Raw genomic sequence first — 18657 nt, forward strand, 5'->3', positions numbered from 1 at the left:
TGTGTTGCGCCTGTCAATTTTGTGCCTGAGTTTTTTTTTCGGCCGTCGAATTGTTTACATCCTACGATTGAGTGCTGAATTGAGAAATTGTGCAACGCGAATCGTGACAAAAGTTTGTTTTTCTTATTGGAAAATGTTTTTTCTAATGTCTCCCTTTTGAATTTTTGTGTGTCTTTGATTTATTTGATATTTCTTTCTTTCTTTGATATTTATTTACAGCATTTCATGTATCTGGTAGAACGGACTATGGGATGAATCATAGGACAACATATTAAATACAGGGGTCGTTGGATATCTTTTGATTTGAAAACTTTGTTTTGTTCCGATAATTATGTCTAAAATGGTTCTGTTGCTTCTGCCTAATCGTTACCTAAGGAGAAAATGTAATGCAAATGAACCAACTAAATAATAATAAGGTATTCCGCTTGCTTTATTGAATACATTTAAAAACGTATCGTGCAAATAACAAACACTGGAAGAAAAATAAAAAATAAATTTACACCCAATGAGTTTCTTCAAATTTCGTGCTCAATCCTCAATAAGTTGGTCATTACATCATGTGCTCCAGCTTCCAGTTATTTTTCGTTCTCTTCATCGTAGCAGTATCTAGTTCTGTAGATGAATGGTCTCTAACCTGCTGTTTGCGGGCCACTTATGGTCCATGGCGTTAACAGATGTGGTCCGCGAAAGAATTTGTTTTTAAAGAAGAAAAGCAAATTACTATAGATATCGTGCATTTTTCCCACAATCAAGATTTTGTATTCAACAGTCATTTCTAAAATAAGATAAAAACATATTTTTGATTAAAAAAACTTTGAACTAAGTCTACAAAATGCATGTCCTCAATCGATGTGGGCCGCGGCAAATGTATTTTCAAAGGCAAGTGGTCCGCGATCCTAAAAAGGTTAATAATAATAACAATAATAATAATAAAAATAATAATAATAATAATAATAATAATAATAATAATAATAATAATAATAATAATAATAATAATAATAATAATAATAATAATAATAATAATAATAATAATAATAATAATAATAATAATAATAATAATAATAATAATAATAATAATAATAATAATAATAATAATAATAATAATAATAATAATAATAATAATAATAATAATTATAATTATAATAATAATTATAATAATAATAATAATAATAATAATAATGATTTTATTACACTTGTTAACGGCTATGTAAATTTGAAATACTTGGACAGTCTGTTCCCGAGTTACACGGTTCTCGACTTACGCGGATTCGGAGATACGCGGTTTTCTAAATTTGATAGATCAAATGTCAAATCAGTACAATTTGCTTCAAGTTCGATATGAATTGCATTTTTACTAACAAATTGAAACCGCTTAACAACCAGAAATATTAGAATTTGCTGCACAAATCACATCAAATAAGTGATAAAGTGTATAAAAGTACTAATTTAAATCAAAATGTCCGAGTAATCAATAGTATTTTACTCACAAAAGGTGAAATTCGACTTACGCGGAGTCGTCGGGAACGCAGAAACCGCGTAACTCGGGAACAGACTGTATTTCTAAAGAGTATGTTAAAAGTATGATATTTCAAAACTCGGTGGTGCAGATCAAAGTGATGATGATGAATTATATTTTTTTACGTAAATACAGTGAAATTTCTCTAAAATTAATCTTGAAGGGACCGTCAGCTTAGAGATATATTCAAATGAAACCAATGAAAGAGTTTCTAAGTGCTCTTAGGGAGACATTCATCTTGATGGGATATAAATTGTATGGAATATGACGGGACCGTCAAAATCTTAAACAAACAAACAATTCATTAAATTAATAAGATTTCAAATATAAAAGAATATATACACGTAATCAGCCGACAAACATAAATTATAAAAACAATTCTTATAATCTCAATATTTTTGAATCATGTATATTATTCACCTATCTTGGGTCAAAGGTCAGCAACGACAATTGCATGGTAGCAGAGTTGCACGCAAGGATGCTGGCTGCCAACGGGTCACTCTACAGCCTGAAAAATTAGTTCACCTCAAAGAACCTGTCGTGACGGACGTAGCTGGGACTATATAGTACTTATATAGAACCGGTACTCACATACGCCTCTGAGACATGGACACTGTCCAAATCTGACGAAACCCTCTTAGCCGCGTTCGAGAGGAAGATGCTCAGAAGGATACTTGGCCCCGTATGTGTGGAAGGACAATGGAGGAGCCGCTATAATGACGAGCTATACGAGATGTACGGCGACCTCACTGTCGTTCCGGTTCGGTGGGCTGGCCATGTTATATGCATGGAAACGGGCGACCCAGCCCATATAGTCAAGGACAGAGGAGGCATGGTAGGCCCAAATAGAGGTGGCAAGATGGCGTGGATGCGTACGCAATTAAGGGCAGGATAACGGACTGGCAGACAAAGTTGTGAGACCGTGAGCGATTACGGACACTCCTGAGGCAGGCCAAGACCGCAAAGCGGTTGTAGCGTTGTATAAGTAAGTAAGTATATTATAAAAAGACACAAGTTTAAGTTTGAACTAATCTTTATTATCTAGTTTTCGATTTGTATTTGCTTACATGGAAAACATGTTCAAACCATCAAATGATACCTGTTTGAATAGAGCAACATCCTTCTACTATCATCTGACCAGCCTTCAAAGCCATATTCTAAGCAGTAATAAGCGACGCATTAGTTTAAAGACTAGATTCACATACTTTTGAACCGACGTATCATTAAATAAAAGAAACTGTGGTAACATTTTAAACTACTGCTGGTAACTTGTTCAAATTGCTTAGAGTTGTAGGATATTCTGAATCAAAGGCTATATAGTAAGTGTTGTGTGTGCACATACCAGTGTTGAATATGTTATGAATTTAGATCAAAAGACTGATTTTTACACTGTTTTTTTTAATTGTGAATTACTGGTTCTATCTCGCACAGTCAGACTCTGCCAGCTTATGCATGACTTCTTTTGATGGAAGATGACAGCCAGCATGCAAAGAATACTCCCAGTAATTGAAATATGGCTATTGCAAATCCAACAGCAATCAGAACTACTGCATTTTTGTGGAAATGGTCCTCTAGCTTCATCAAACATCCGTCCTATGCAAAGAAAATAATTTTATTATAATTGCCAAATTCTGATCAACCATACCCATACCCAACCATGTATCATATTTACCTGATAATAACGATCCATAAACAGCGGTGGTGCATTTTTACAATCATTTGTTTCGGGTTCGATCAGATCTGGCTTGCAGCACGAGGCAGGCATCGTTCGGTTCAAGTTGTCGTACCAATCCTTCGGTCCCTGAATTCCGCAGCACATCATATTCCGGTGTACGCTGTTCCATGCCGCCATGTCAGCATTGTTGTGCCGAGCGATCGACTTGTCTAGCTGCTTTCTCAGTGCGTCCTGTAGGTCTGCCTTGAAGGCAATCGCCGCTATAGCGACAGCGATCTCAATCAGAAAGACTATGAGCAAGAAGACAGCGAACGCGTTCAGCAGCTTCGGCGACTCCTTAATCGCTCCGTAGCACCCGAGCGACGCTACCAGAAACACTAACGATCCAACGACAATCAGTACCACTGGCGGGGCCATCAAACGGTCCTGCACAAAGTGCTGATAGTCGTTGACATCTACCAGCACAACGATGCCCGCGACCAGCAGGATCAGACCTGAAATCTACAAACCCCCCACACCATCGAAAAAAAGGTTATTATTTAGGACATTCAGGACACGGCGTCATTAACAAAGACCCCCACGCAGTGCTCAAGGTTGTGCCGTAAGAATACAATGTAGGAAAAAAACATACAGCAAAGCCTAAATCGTGATGTGTGTATAATCGACCTCAATATGGAGCGACCGCGTCGAACATCAGTAACCGTCATTTACTTCCGGTAAACGAAAATCTATCAACAGCATATCATTAATCATGCATAAGGGGTCTTGCAAGATGTACTAGCTGTATGGCCTAGCTTCACAATGGTAGTTAGATGAACGCACTAATGTACTTGTTAAGCAACGGGTAAACTCCTCCAACGCCTTTACTGGCCAGGTAATATATTATTAATAGCATTTGTTGCTGAAAACATAAATAAAAGCAGGTTGAAGCTATGACCGGGACGTAGAATTGGGTTCTTATTTGTCTAGGCATTTATGTGTTTGCTTAGTAATAAAATTAATAACATTAAGTGGTGTCAATGGCATATCAAAATACGTACTGGGTACTATATTCTAATAGCATTACAGAATATTACACACAAAAAAGAGTATCCGTCTTGTTATGATTCTCTAAACCTGGATTTTTTAAATAATACTCTAAGTATTTTAAAATGGTCATGTTTTAAGAAGTTTTGTAAAAAATCTTTATTTAGATTAACGATTCAGATATATCAACCTGCTCTTTTTGAATACTAGAAAATAAATTAGTTGTGTTCTTGTTGGTCTGTATCAAGATATCACAACTTGACTATATTTTCACTCGTTCCGAAACCTACTTTCTGCATTTTACGACCGTTGCATTACTCCGAAATACCTCCATCACCCATTATGCATCAAGGACGAGCCCTTTCCTTATCATGCAATTATACAATATCACAAATTATTGGGGTCAGCCATGCGATAAACCAACCGACTGAGCTATGATTTTCCGCAACTTTTCCATTTATTTTAATTTCTACATTAACACGATGATGCAAATGTGATTTTCCTAATGGAGCGCATGGTCCTGAGGAGCGCAAAACGACTTACCGCAAAGATAAGGTTGAACACAAACAGCAAATATTTTATGGTAGTTGTCCCACAGGAATTCATTCGTTCTCGTAAGTTATCCATTACTTTGGACTTCATCTTGGTTTGTATAACTTTATGATGGTTATGCTTTTACTATGTTTTACTACCAGGTTTGGTAGAATTGACGTTAGATCACTAGCAACAACTACACAATGTGCACTTTATTTTACCAGCAAACATACACACTTCAAATCTACTTTCTATTGGATTTTTCCACACCAAACTGATAATGATGCGTTTGACCCTAATGAAAGTTGGGTGTGATTTTTCCCCAGAGGTAACTCCACCGGTAAAACAACAAATCCGTTCGAGCGCTCAAACCAAACTGACCCAGCAGTGACCTGTGGTCACCAGAATATACACGATTCTTCCGTCCTATGTACTAGGCGATGCTATTATGCCCAGGATACTCGAGTGTACATGTGGTTTTACATACCAACACCAACGCAAGGCACCATTGCTAGGGTGAATCGCGTGTGCCACTTTCGGTCCTTCTAATTGAACGCACGCAAACATAAACCCTCTGGTGTAAGCATGGGTGGCGTGCGATACCAACACAACTGTGTCCGGTTTGGGTCATTACAGGAGGTCCTTATGTAAAACCCCTAGCTGGACCTAATGCTTTGGAAAATCCGCTGGTCAGCCAGTGACGAATGAGTTTAAATTTGGGGTCAAAGAACAAACGTATGCTGCAGTCGCTAGTCAACCATCGCAGTTTCGCTGCCTTTTGCTGGCCTCACCAACTACCACATGCGCGAACTGATGGCATTCACGGAAGGAATAATTACCACGTCACCTTTGGTGCTTTTATTCTTCAAACACACTTTTTTATGCGAGTGAACTTCAAAGTCAACGCCGCTCAAAATACTAAGCAGACACATTCTCAGTAGCTTTCCAGACACATTAATTTGTTCCTGAAGCGATTCCCGCTGACATTGACTTATTTCTGATTTTTTGTAACGCAAGCCAATTTCCACCCGGCTGGTGCTATTAGGGGGACATTTTTTAAAAAGGATTTTGCTTTTCCATACCGGCAAATGCTCATGAACGCGTTCGAGGTCAAGTGTGTTCACCTTTGTCAAATCGTGAGATTGATCGGAAAAGAATAAGATTTGTCATCGTACCATGCTTTCCGAAGCGTGCCCGAACCGTGCAGTAATGATCTGAATAGTAATTTTTCTTCTTTAAGCATGATGCTTTGTTAATTCATCAGCCCTTTAATTTAATGAGGGAGAAAGTGAAAAACGAAATTTCATCATTAGTTTAAGCCATCAGTGCGAACACGAACCTTAGGGGCTTGAGGGTTAACGAGCAGAATTTTCATTATCACACATTCATTATCAACGGTTCAAGGACAACAATATTCAAATTGACGCTTAATGTCTCTTTTGACCTGTCTGGACTGGTGGCCAAGGTTTAAAATATCAGTCTACATCATAACAAAAACATATTTGAAAAAAAAAGGGATTTCCACTAAGAATACTAATTAATTAAGATTTGAATTGAAACTTATAAATTAATGATTAACAGTAATTTTATTCTGGATTTGTAGCATTTAACTTGTATTAACTTGTAACATTTGAGGATCTCACATACGGTGCCGTCGATGTATTATATCTTTCACTTACGAAAAAGTTTCCCTTCCTAAAAGAGTATGATCGAAAAAAAGATTGTAGAAACCAGAATGTTAATTGAAGATAATTGTAATGTAAGACATTGTTAAAGATATAAAGATTTTTTTTCTTTATATCCAATTCTTTACCCAATTCAAATGTAAGAAAATTATTCTATATATTTTAATTTAAAACCGAGATGAGTAAAAAGCTCGTCAAGGGACTTTCTATAGTTTTCGATGCTCTTTTTTGTCAACTGTATTTGTAACTGTATATGTATTGCTCTAAATTTGAAATGTTTCAAAACTATTTAAAAAAAACTCTAAATGGTATACAGATTCTCTTCCAAGTTAATCCTAAAACGGTCATAGCGGAATTATAACGATCAAACGATCCTTTACTGAAGAGGAATTGATCAAAATGTGTACAGCTACGCTAGAACTAATGTATCTATCTTTACGACCACTCGAGAATCAGATTAAAATACAATATTGTAAAACATATAGTTTTATTACTTGTTACTTATTATTAATAAGACTTGTGCGACTTGTGTTAATATTATAAGACTTAATGTCACTTGTGTGACACAATTTGTCATTATTATCATACCCACATAAACGCCTCTCATGGCCATGAGAGCCTTTTATTAACTTTTATATAACATTATGGGGTGGTCCCGTAGTACAGTCGTCAATTCGAACGACTCAATAACATGTCCGCCATGAGTTCAAGCCTAGAATGGACCGTCCATCCGTAGCAAGGATTGACTACCTGTCTGCGTGGTAATGAATTAAGTCTCGAAAGCCTGTATATGACCGGCATGTCCGCGTAGCACGTTTCGCCAAATAGAAGAAGAATAACAACATTATGGAGAGTCCTTTTTCCGTTTAATCAATATTACAGCGGTAGAAAATAGAAAAGTTAGATATAAATAATGTTTAGATGATTTGTGTAGAGATAACACTTGTTTGCATATTTTCAGCTTTTTTTTCTCCATTCTATTTCTAAATAGAAGGCCGGTCTCGTAGTACAGTCGTCAACTCGTACGACTTAACAACATGCCCGTCATGGGTTCAATCCCCAAATAGACCGCGCCGCCATACGTAGGACTGACTATCCTGCTATGGGGGGAAATCAAATAGTCACTGAAAGCCAAGCCCGCAAGTGGGTACAGGCAGGCCTTGACCGACATCGGTTGTTGAGCCAAAAAGGAAGGATTTCTAAATATCCTATTCTACACCATCAATATTAAAAAAAATAAAAAAAGTTAAATTTAAATCAATTTAATATATAAAAACATAGTTATAAAATATGTAAACAACAAGTTTTCAGTGAAGTAAAGATATGACAAAACAATATCATTAAGTTGACTATATATAAACAAATAAATAAATCAATAACTACGTAAAAAAATAAAAACAAATACAATCTAAATAAATAAATATATAAATATATAAATAAATAAATAAATAAATAAATGAACAAACAACAACACCAAAAGTACATGATTATGTGGATAAAATGGACATAAACAATTGAATGAAAAAAAAAACAGAATCAAACAATATTTGTAAAGACCTTGATTAGATGTAAAACGAAATAAATTCTAACTAAATTTGATTCCGTATTTAGATAAAGAATGGATACATACAGTTCTCTTATATTTTGTGCTTACCTGGGAGATTGAAAGAGTTTTTATTTTTTGAGGTTTTTGTCAGGTTTTGGCCTCCCAAGTTTTACTGTATTCTCAACATGCTAAATAAACAAACATTTATTATTATTGTCATTATTATTATTATTATTTTATTTCTCGCAAGGAACGGCATAGTTGGACCTATCTTCACAAACGGTAATTAACAAGATAACAATGTACGAGAGAGTCGTTGTAAATTGAAACATCAATTACAATATGAATTATCTCTGCGAGAACCGAAATGACATAACAGCACATACAAAAGATAACGAATATCATCAAAGCATATTTCCAGTGTTCCAGAGTCATCAAAGAAAAAATGAATTAACATGTTCGACAAAGTTTAACCAAGTTGTGTGATATCTTCATTTCACATGTTTATGTCATCATACCTTAGCACGATTTAAAGTAACTGTTTGTTTTATTATGTGACTCTCTTTGAAGGTCAATTGTTATGCTGTTCTTGGCAGCCGACAGCCGATCGAACAAACCGAATATCATTTATCTGATTCTGGCCAGACGATTGTCCATTAAACTCCCAGCAGTCATCTCGTCTTCTGGCCCAGACGTAAAGCGGATATCCTACACGGCGTAATGTACACACAGGACCACTTCCCCACAGACACAGTTGCACAGGAAAGCAGAATGAACCGCAGACGAAACCATACGCCGGACGCTGGAATGTTAGCTTCCACAAACAATAAAAACTTTAGCTTTTGCCTCTGCCGGTACGGCGGGACAACTTTATTTACACAAAAAACATATTTAAACAACGAACGAAACAAAAATAACAGACTCATAGCGAAGACCAGGTGCGCTGCGAACGGAAGTGGTCTGGTTGGGAAGTTGTCAATGGGTTCGCTAGGCGGGCGCAAAAAAAAGAGCTTTCACGCAAACAAGTGCTTACGGGGTGTTCTTTTAGAAAAGGAAGCGCGAGGTTCCTTTTCACCAGTGAGCTTTTCCTAGAATCCTGCCCCCTTGTGGTCAAGAGGTTGCTATGTACAGGCTAGGGTTTCTATTGTTAGTTCTCTTACATATCATGTAGCACAACATAGCACATAGCAGGCAAATCGAAAGGCAAAAAAAAAACAAATTTCTTTGTCAAACTCCTTCAACTTCTAGCACGGATGTCGTGGTAGCAGTTCGATGAACCCGTACGCTTGGATCGCTTGGTAGCTGCGTTGTGCTACGCACTATGGTAGATTATCTTTGCAAAAAAAACACTACTTAATTATACCTTTTGCTTCTTACCCGCGTCAGTATAAAAAAGCTAGTGCGTAGTGGAGCTTTACTTTGCTCTACAGCACCCACGAGCGGGTCAGTAAAAGTGAAAACACGACGGTGACTGCGGCTGGCAAGAGACCCTGCTGACCACTGCTACACTCACTGTCCGGCTCATCGAAGGGCTCGCTATGGGGATGAAGGTAAGGAAGGAAGGAAATTAAGAGGGAGAACAGGGTGAGTTAGTCAGCATGCCTCCAAAGATTCGTACATCACATTAAACAGCTAACAGACACACAAGCATAGCTAATCAACAACGCCAAAGTGGCAACAAGTAATTAGTACAAGTTTTACTGCGCATTTGTGTTATGGTGGTGTGGGTGGTAACTTGATGTAAACATTTGAACGATATGTAAGTGGACAAAAACAACAGTAATGAATTAGTTATGGAATCTTCTAGCAAAATAAAACTACATTGTTGTTAGAATTGATAAACTCGTCACATCAAGATCAACTGGGTCTTTCTAGCATACTAATGATCCTTACTCTAGCGAAACGGTATGCAAATGACAATTTAATGTTAATATATCTGTACAGGTGGAAGCTATTCATACCGCGAGTATGTAATTATCCGGTAATGAATGAATCAGTGAACTTGGCAACTGGGGATTGGTAGGAAAAGTAGGACAAACTTGAAGAATTATTGTTGGAAGGAAGAACACAATCGATCAATATTATGAAACAAATCAGTTAAACAGTATTATTGGAACGAAAACAAAGCAAATTTCAAAGACATTCCCTGGACATATTCTACAACTAGTACAAAAGCATACATTACATCTATATTGACATATGCTTCTGAAGTATAAGAGCGAGCGTTCTCCTTTCACTGCTTTTGCGACTGTTGACCTTTCCATTTCCTCTTGGTTCAAGGATCTACCCGAGCCGAGATATCCTCGTAAGCTGCCTTAACCGAGCGCAGTGAGTGTTTCATCATCTCCTGCAAGCTTTAAACAACAACAACCAGCACCCTCGGGCAACCTGCTCTGTTTTCATTTTTATATTCCAAAAAACAGGTTTTTATGTGCGACGGTCTTCCACGCGACACGACTGTTACTATTTGTGTGCTGTGGTTGAAAAAAAAACTAGCGATAAAAAGTGTTTCTTACTACCACCGCTCTCTTCAGTTCACTTCCTCCCCCTCCCCGGGCGTGTCGTTGATCGCACAAATCAAGACGTTTGAGGTTGCTTCAAGGTGAACCACACGGGCATGATCGATGGTGATGCGAATCCCCGCGGTGTATGTGTGTAAGGTCAAGATATTCGTTTTAATTGTAGGTGCATTTGCAATAGTGCGAAGTATTTAGTATCTTGTCAGAAATTTCCATACAGAAGATGTAAACAGCTAAGAAAAACCACACACTACCCGAGAAAAGGAACGCTACAGATGATGTTTCTGGATGATAAAACAGTAAAAAGAAGCGTGTTACTTATGGAAAAGGTTCAGCTGCGACGGCAACGGAACAATTTTAATGACAAACAGATACTGACAAACACAAACACACACATAAACCAACCTGTAACTACACACAAGCTATATTATGGAGATGTTAACGGAAGCCAGTTTTTGTGCGATTGATTTTCGTTTTTGTTTTTTTTTTTGTTTTAATTTAAAACGCTAGATTAGAACAGAGAAAATCTAACGCTGCAGTCCAACGTGTAGTCAACAAAATAGTAATAACGAACACAAACAGAAAATGAAAACATGTTTGCTTTGCCACTGCACAAGCGATAAGCGCACACGGGGAAAGCAGAGGGAACCGATATTTACAGAATTCCAATCACGCCGCAGGCAACGCGTCCACCGGCATTTCCAGTCTTCAGCGAGTCCGGATGGTTCGTCTTGCCGAGATCGTCCACCTCCGCGTGGATGACGATCGCCCGGCCGATCACGCTGCGCGCTCCGTACAGCGACACCACCGTGTCCGAGTAGGACGTTTTCGCGATGCCGTTCTCGTCCGCGGCAATGTTACCGAGATCGCCGACGTGACGCACCTGATCGTTCGGAGCCCCGTGGCTGACCTGCAGAAAAGCGTGCGCGCGACAACATGCCAATGCGAGATTGGTTAATATGATCTGTTGGACCGACCGTTTGACGGGGGATGGAGTTACGTTGCCCTGCTTACCTTGTCGGGATTGTAGTGACCGCCGGTGCTGGCACAACCGTCCGTCAGGTCACCCTTCTCGTGAATGTGGAACCCGTGCTTGCCCGGGGTCAGCCCCACGACGTTGATGTCGATGAACACCGGCTCGGTGCATGACGGTTGCGAGATGGTCACATTACCGCTCACGCCGGACGTACCCTGCAGGTAAACGATCGCCTTCCGGGGCTGGTCCTAGTGGGGAAGAAATTTAAATTTAAATGATTAATTTCAAAAAAAAACTTCAAAAGTTTGATTGCATCGTTGCATTGTTAGTTGTAGATATTGAAAAAATCTTCGAAATCTTTAATTAAAAAAAGGAAATTAATCCATTGCCTAAACTGCAGTAGCTTGAAGTCCAAATGCTCCTGGCCACTGTGCAGAGAAACCTAACAGCAGTTGCAGTTTTGCATCAATTTCGTGACAGTATGGGCGTTGGTTTTGAATAATGGCTCCTTAATTGAGCTGGAACCCATTCCTGGTCACCGTAAAGCGCGAACTGCAAGAAGCAGCAGCAGTGTACAGAAGAAGCGAAAAAAAATCACCAAAAAGTGCCAACTTTCGCCACACCGCCAAACGTCATCAAACGTGTGTGTGAGTGTGTTTGCTGGTCGAAGCATACCCGAGTCTGTCCCGAGTTAGGATTAGCCATTTGTTTACATCGGGTCTTTAATAGAGTTAAATTGCGCTGATAACGTCAGCCCGACGATCATAGTCTCCTCCCCTCCTGGGACGGTGGGCATGCTATCCGTTTATCAGCTGTCTCGCGACAATAGATTGGCGTGACGAGATTCAGGCCCCACTGGTCGTATCCGTTTTGGACATCACTGTGTCAGCTTCAGCTGATTGCTGTATCAGTTCGCGCACCCTGGCACTTGTCCACCACACCGCTTCAGAGGCGAATAGAAAGCGCTCGGTGTAAAACAAAAAAACACTCGCTAAAAAGCGCTTTGATGGCGACTTTCAATCGAATCACACTATTTTGCGTTTGCCTTCACGCCCGCTCTCACCTTCGCCAGCACGACGCACAGCACGGTCGATAGAGCAATTAGCACCTTCATGTTGATTTGCACTGCCCGGCACAGCACGGTCTCTAGCACAGTTCGACTATAAGTTACTTAAGGCCAAGCTTTAATACTGCCCGACACGGAACGGATGGCTCCTGAAGTACTTCAACTGAACACCTTCGAGTCTCGTCGACGAATGGCCGCAATGCAACGCGCTCTCGAGTCGGCGGTCGAGCAAACGTTACCCCGTGGTCCCGGTGGTGGTGGTGGTAGAACCTAAAATTGACTCTAAATTGTCTCCCAACGCAACTAGCGGCCTCACTACTACCACCACTACTTATCACCACAGCGAACCCAGGGGCGCACCTATGGAAAAGGGGGGGGAGAGGTACAGGGCTCGATACACACTTGCAGCGGGCCCGTACGCGCGCCACCTTTATCGTTTCATCTCGCGAGCACGCCACACACAGCGAACGCGCAGATTATGACGCGATGTGACGTGGGGAGTGTGGGACAGATTTAGCGTATTTTCCAGCCTCTCGGTACAGACCGGTCTTCCCACTCGACATGCAAGTCGCGAGCGCACACCCTTCAGGGTCGTGGTGCCAGAACGATGGAGTTTCGGTCGGCCTGGAAGCGCACACTTGCCACCAATCACAGACACACACGAGCACAATGGGTATGGACGGAAACGTAGCGGACAAACCTGTCCCAGTCGCCGGGAAAGGATTAGATAGAAGGTGTCACTGTGTTTGTGTGGTTGTTTGTGCGTACGAGCTGGAACAACGGACTGGTTTCTATAAGCACTAAAATCAGATCGATCTGTTATGCATACGCAAACATACCATAATTGGATAGTCGCGCAAGGTTGGCAATAGAGTTCGAGAAACGGTCGTAACCTGGCGGCCAATGACGACCTTAAGTTCACGTACACTTTTTTATATCGTTACCCTTCATAGCCTGCAGGAGAGATAGACCTTGAACTATAGGCAGTGTTGATTGCGCTTTTAATTCCCTTAATTGATTAAATACTATATTTTGGTTATTTGTCAAAAATACTAAATCCTAATTGTTTGGAGATTTGCTTTAAAAAAAGTATTTAGAAGAGTCATCTTTACGCTTTCCTTTTGCTATCGAGGACAAATCACGGTTTAAGTAACATCTAAATATATCAATTTTTATATTTAACAAACAAATGTGTTTTTGAAAGGAGTTCTGCTTCTTCAGCAATTATGTGCTGAATCTCAGCAAGTCAATTTTTTTTTTTTTTAGGAAGTAGTGGAAAACGATTGAAACATGTTGGAACCTGGTACTCCTAACGATTATTCCCGAATAAAAAGACAATAACTTACAACACCTAGCTGTTCAATTAGTAATCCATCGTTTTTATCCAATAACTCCAATTGATTTATGAATAATAAACGATGTTTTTGCTATGTTTCGAAGCTTATGTACTATGTAAGTTTTTTGCCCTTTTTCCCGCTGTACAGAGCGTCGAACCTTCCATCACACGGCACAATCACACACCAGGTGACATGTTGCTCCAGGCGTTGTACGGCCTTCAATTCTATTGACTCATTCCGCCAAGGCATCAAAACAATCCTTTCGAATGAGCATGAAACACGCATTTTGTTCTTTCCACGCACTATTCCTCGGTACTACAGCTGCCTACAGGTATGTTTTGTGATGTTCAGAAACATTACCACGCAGGTTAATGAATGTTATTAAAATTGGGCTTTCGGAAACATGCAAAATTCTAAGCGATCATTTTGTGTCATCGATTTATAGCTGTGCAAGAAATCATTCTCCACTTTCCCGATCTTTCACACCGATAGTGCCGAACCTTATACATACGTGCGCGATGCTTCCCGCGCGTTAATGCTTTGCGCTACACTTACAACGTGACTTCCATCCGTCCGTACTGACTTGACGATGCTTCCGGTCGGAACAACCCCCCGCGAACACGGAAACGCCAATGACCTTACGGCGGGAGAATAGCACACGCGTGGCTTTAGCAATCAGTAAAGGTCATCTGGGTGGCAAAAGGTGAGTTCCAGAGCCTAACGATCAAAGCTATTAGAACCCAAGCTCGCGGACAATGCTGGAATTTTTATCATATAGACTGCTGACCGTATGATTGTTGAAAGTAAAATTTAACAAAAGCTAGGAGTTTCCATGATGATTTTCCATGGTCTGGCGATGTGAACTAGTTTCCTGGGAAATCGGGGACACATAAACAAAGCTTGAATGAATCACTTGGGCAAGTAGTCGATCAATAATTTAGCAAAAAAATGGCTGGTGCTAACTTTCCGGTAAGCTATTCAGAACAAAAATACGTTCATAACAAAGGTGGAAAACGTTATTCTTTATAATTGCAGGAATGAACTCAAATTTGCAATTTGCTATTATTTTTCATTTCATATCCCTAAACGCAACAATCATTCGTATTCAAAACCATTTTTATTTTTTGTTTTCGGTATTAGTTATTATTCCAAATCCAATAAGGCTTTTTTGGACCGTTCCATCTCCATCGTTCCGCAAAAAAATCCAGAATCTATAACACTTTTTCTGAGTTATTACTGTAGTTATTAATGCTATACAGATTGAAGTTTAATATTATTCGATTATCAAATTTTATTCCACTCTAATTAAACAATCTGATTGTGTTGATTTTAATTGTCTAGTTACTATTCATATTAACTATGTACTGAATTATTTTAAGTATTATACAAAAAGTACGGATTAAATTCATACTTGAGCCGTCTGCACCATTGAGGACCTGATTGTCCGGTTTCATGGTACTTGAGCAGTCGCGCTACTCTGCATTTGCCTTCATGACTACAAAAGTCAAAGAAAACTAAACCTGAATGTCAAACTTTTACTCTAACAGTAAACTAAAACCACTGTCAGTTAGTAAAAAAACCCTTTTGTTAATCAGCGTGCATTTTGCTTACATTGCTGTATACAAAAACACTCTCAAGATCAATTGCATGCCCTTTAAAACGTCTAAATCCTACCACGTGATGTACGTAAAGTATAGCATAAATTACCTCACTGACATGTGATTGATGAGGGCAGCTGGCATAACGTTTCTATGGAAACTAATAAATGCATAAATAAATAAATAAAAAAAAAATATTGAAACCATCCGATATTACGTGATACAAAAAAATCAAACATACGTTTTTATTTAATAAGATACATTTACATTCATCTGTTCATTAATTTATTGTATGTTTACGGCTAGGAAAAAATATTCAAAACTGAAAGCAAAAATATGGTCAAATATTAAGAATATACAGTAAAAAAACGTACACGGTATGTATATCTCCGAAACCGAATATCCGAATAAGTTTTGCTGCTTTTCTAGGGAACTACCTGAACTCTCAAATTGTTATGATAGAAATAAAGCATTCAGCAACCGTTCAGCAAACATTTTTCTTTACTTTTTATTGTTTATTGTTTAATGCGTTTAATTTCTATGCTGAATACGTATTTAGCTAAACTAGAGATGTTCGCATTAAACTTTGCACAACATTTAAATTTTGCTTGGCTACTAACGTTGCTTCGCTAGGACCTTAAGACGTGATTAATTTTTCGTCCACATACTATACTTTGCCGAACAATTTCTTTCAACTGAACCAGTACTGCCAAATGTAGTATGCTGAAAAAAGTATGCTAAAAATGCATTAAATCACAATTTTCGAGCGACTCTTTTTTTTCCTTAAATACGCGCACCCCACGATCTGTTACTGAAACTAACGGTCAGAACATGGACTCTGTTCGCCGCGACAGTCAAACTCTAATAATTTAAACTCATTTCACAGCCGCTTTAGGTAATATGAATCAATTTGAAAGAGAAATCCTTCAATCAATAAAAGAAAGACAGAAACATAATTAACATAATCAAAGTCAATAATCGATATAATCTATTAGACAAGCACATTAAAAACGTGAGAAACTTGGAAATTTGAACGACGGGACATAAACTTTTGGATAAAAATACGGGACTCATTTACTTACCTTCTTACATATACGGCGCTACAACCGCGTTGTGGTCTTGGTCTGGGGACCGCCCTGTTAAATTTGGAACGCCTGATCAGCCTAGCTCCTAGAGGCCTATAATGTTCTTTTTTCCAATGAATTCAAACATGATGTTTTTCTTTCATAAAACATAATGTTGCATACCTTCAGGCGTTTCACATGTCGTTCATGGAGACTGAGTTAGCTAAACCATGGTACCTGGCGGCATGCGGGCCGTATGTGACCATCGAGGGTTCTGTATGCAGCCCGCGATGCTACGAAATTATAATTAATCCAAGCTTTATTTGAATAGAATACCTTTAGCATCGATATTGTAGTTAGATTTTGCGACACGCAAAATGAATTTCAGAATAACCCCTTGACAGTCTAGACCAGCGGTCGGCAAACTTTACGACCGGAAGAACCAAATTCTACAATTTTCTGATTACTTCTTTCAAAATCGCGACACTGTTAACAAGTGGTCCACCGAACAAATGAGTTTGACACATCATAGATAAACCAACAATGTTCCTTTACACGGCAACATTAAAGGTTCTGTTGGTCGTAGAAATATTCGTAATCAATATTACAAAATATAGCTATAGATTATCACAAGAGATTTCCTGGCGAAAGATGACTCATTATCTTGATAATGTAACTAACATACATAAACGTCTACTTCAAGAGTTATGAAAAGGTGTGAAAAAATCAAATATGGCATCGACCCGGGTAGCTTCCAGTAGAAATCACATTGTAGACATTAATAAAACAAACTAGATGACTTCAAAAGTGCCACCAGCACTATGTTTGGATCGTGCAGTATTTAAGGACCCCATGTGTCTGAAGGCTATCTACTGCAGCATCGTAAGACCAGAGCTCGAGTATGCCAGCGTGGTCTGGAAGCCATCGACTCAGCGCCTATTAGATAGACTGGAATCCATTCAACGTAAATTTTCCCGTTACTACTACCATGGAAAGTTTCACTACTACCATGGGAACCTGGCAGTCAGCATCCACCATATGAGAATCGTCTCAAGCTCCTTGGCCTTCCCCAGCTGAAGGATAGGCGCCAAATTGCTCAGCAACTATTCGTAGTAGGTCTACTAACTGGTAACATTGACAGCCCTATACTGCTTCAGCAACTCGACATACATGCCCCAATGGTACATCTGTGGACGTGAGCGTAGATGTGCAACTCGTGCTCACGATCCTCCGTCGTCGCACCAAGTATGGATCAGGTCAGCGGCGGATCTAACGGTAGGCGGACTAGGCGGTCGCCTGGGGCCCCGCCGATTTAGGGGCCCCGTAGATCGCGAATCTATAGTATGCCGTATGGACAGAGTACAAGCGACAAGGGCCCCCGGAAGGATGGCCGATGGGGCCCCGAGGTTGGCGAATCATTTGCACCCTCCCCCCGTCAGCAAAAATTTGCGACTAGAGTTTGCGACTTCCGACTGATGTTGCAAAAATTGAAGAGTTTGCGACTGATGCTCGAAGGGGGCCCCGACGACATTTCAAATTTACTGTTCAATCTCAGCAACTTTAGTGCCGCTAACCACCCCCCACCCCCCAAAACAACATTTACCATTTACATAGGGCCTCAACTCGTCGTTCCGCCTAGGGCCCCTGATACCCTAGATCCACCACTGGATCAGGTGATCCTTTAACAGCTATGAGCAGATCGTTCAATGAGGTGTACACACCGTTAGACTTTAACATATCGGTACAATCTTTCAAAGGCAGACTGCTCAGCAGGCGACCTCAAACATAATGTAATCTAGTATATTCCTGTTTCTGCTCTTCGTGTTGTATCATTTATATATAAGGACTAAGATTCACCAAGACATTACTGTCAAGTGGATTAATGAATAAATAAAAGTATCACATTTTGGATCAGCTAGAACCAGACAACTGCATCTAACTACACCATGATCGAGCAGTTCCTCGAAACAGAGTTTGCTATCTATAGAAACGCTTAGATCCTTCACATAGAACGTTGTCTCAAGAATTTCTTCATTCAGCATTTAGTGATGGGGTTTGTAAACTGCTTATGGTGATAGTGGCGCATTTATCGATGCTAACAGTTAAGACATTTCG

At 39.5% G+C, this 18657-nt stretch overlaps 2 protein-coding genes across 2 annotated transcripts; both read right to left on the reverse strand.

Annotated features, from left to right (window-relative positions):
- Positions 1–2531: 2531 nt before the first annotated feature.
- LOC120897516 (23 kDa integral membrane protein) lies at positions 2532–5282 on the reverse strand. The gene is made up of 3 exons (XM_040302470.1): positions 4761–5282; positions 3189–3692; positions 2532–3109 (listed from the first exon to the last, which is right to left on the reverse strand). Exons 1-3 carry the CDS (start codon positions 4857–4859, stop codon positions 2963–2965), a joined length of 750 nt encoding a protein of 249 aa, XP_040158404.1. The 5' UTR covers positions 4860–5282; the 3' UTR covers positions 2532–2962.
- A 3534-nt stretch (positions 5283–8816) lies between these two features.
- On the reverse strand, positions 8817–12777 carry LOC120895056 (superoxide dismutase [Cu-Zn], chloroplastic). The gene is made up of 4 exons (XM_040298056.1): positions 12541–12777; positions 11516–11725; positions 11161–11411; positions 8817–9518 (listed from the first exon to the last, which is right to left on the reverse strand). The coding sequence occupies exons 1-4, from the start codon at positions 12589–12591 to the stop codon at positions 9407–9409; spliced, it is 624 nt and encodes a 207-aa protein (XP_040153990.1). The 5' UTR covers positions 12592–12777; the 3' UTR covers positions 8817–9406.
- Between the last annotated feature and the right edge of the window lie 5880 nt (positions 12778–18657).

The sequence above is a fragment of the Anopheles arabiensis genome, chromosome 2 (genome assembly GCF_016920715.1).
Source record: "Anopheles arabiensis isolate DONGOLA chromosome 2, AaraD3, whole genome shotgun sequence".
Taxonomy (NCBI): Eukaryota; Metazoa; Arthropoda; class Insecta; order Diptera; family Culicidae; genus Anopheles; species Anopheles arabiensis.

Bases quoted from the DNA above. Each gene is read 5' to 3' on its own strand.
- LOC120897516 (XM_040302470.1), bottom strand. From the start codon at position 4,859: ATGAAGTCCAAAGTAATGGATAACTTACGAGAACGAATGAATTCCTGT. The intron at 3,693-4,760 runs GTAAGTCGTTTT...GGGGGTTTGTAG, and splicing joins TGTTCAACCTTATCTTTGCG to ATTTCAGGTCTGATCCTGCT. The intron at 3,110-3,188 runs GTAAATATGATA...TTCTTTGCATAG, and splicing joins TTATGGATCGTTATTATCAG to GACGGATGTTTGATGAAGCT.
- LOC120895056 (XM_040298056.1), bottom strand. From the start codon at position 12,591: ATGAAGGTGCTAATTGCTCTATCGACCGTGCTGTGCGTCGTGCTGGCG. The intron at 11,726-12,540 runs GTGAGAGCGGGC...CTTCCCCACTAG, and splicing joins TGTGCGTCGTGCTGGCGAAG to GACCAGCCCCGGAAGGCGAT. The intron at 9,519-11,160 runs GTAAATATCGGT...TCATCCCCATAG, and splicing joins TGCGGCGTGATTGGAATTCT to CGAGCCCTTCGATGAGCCGG.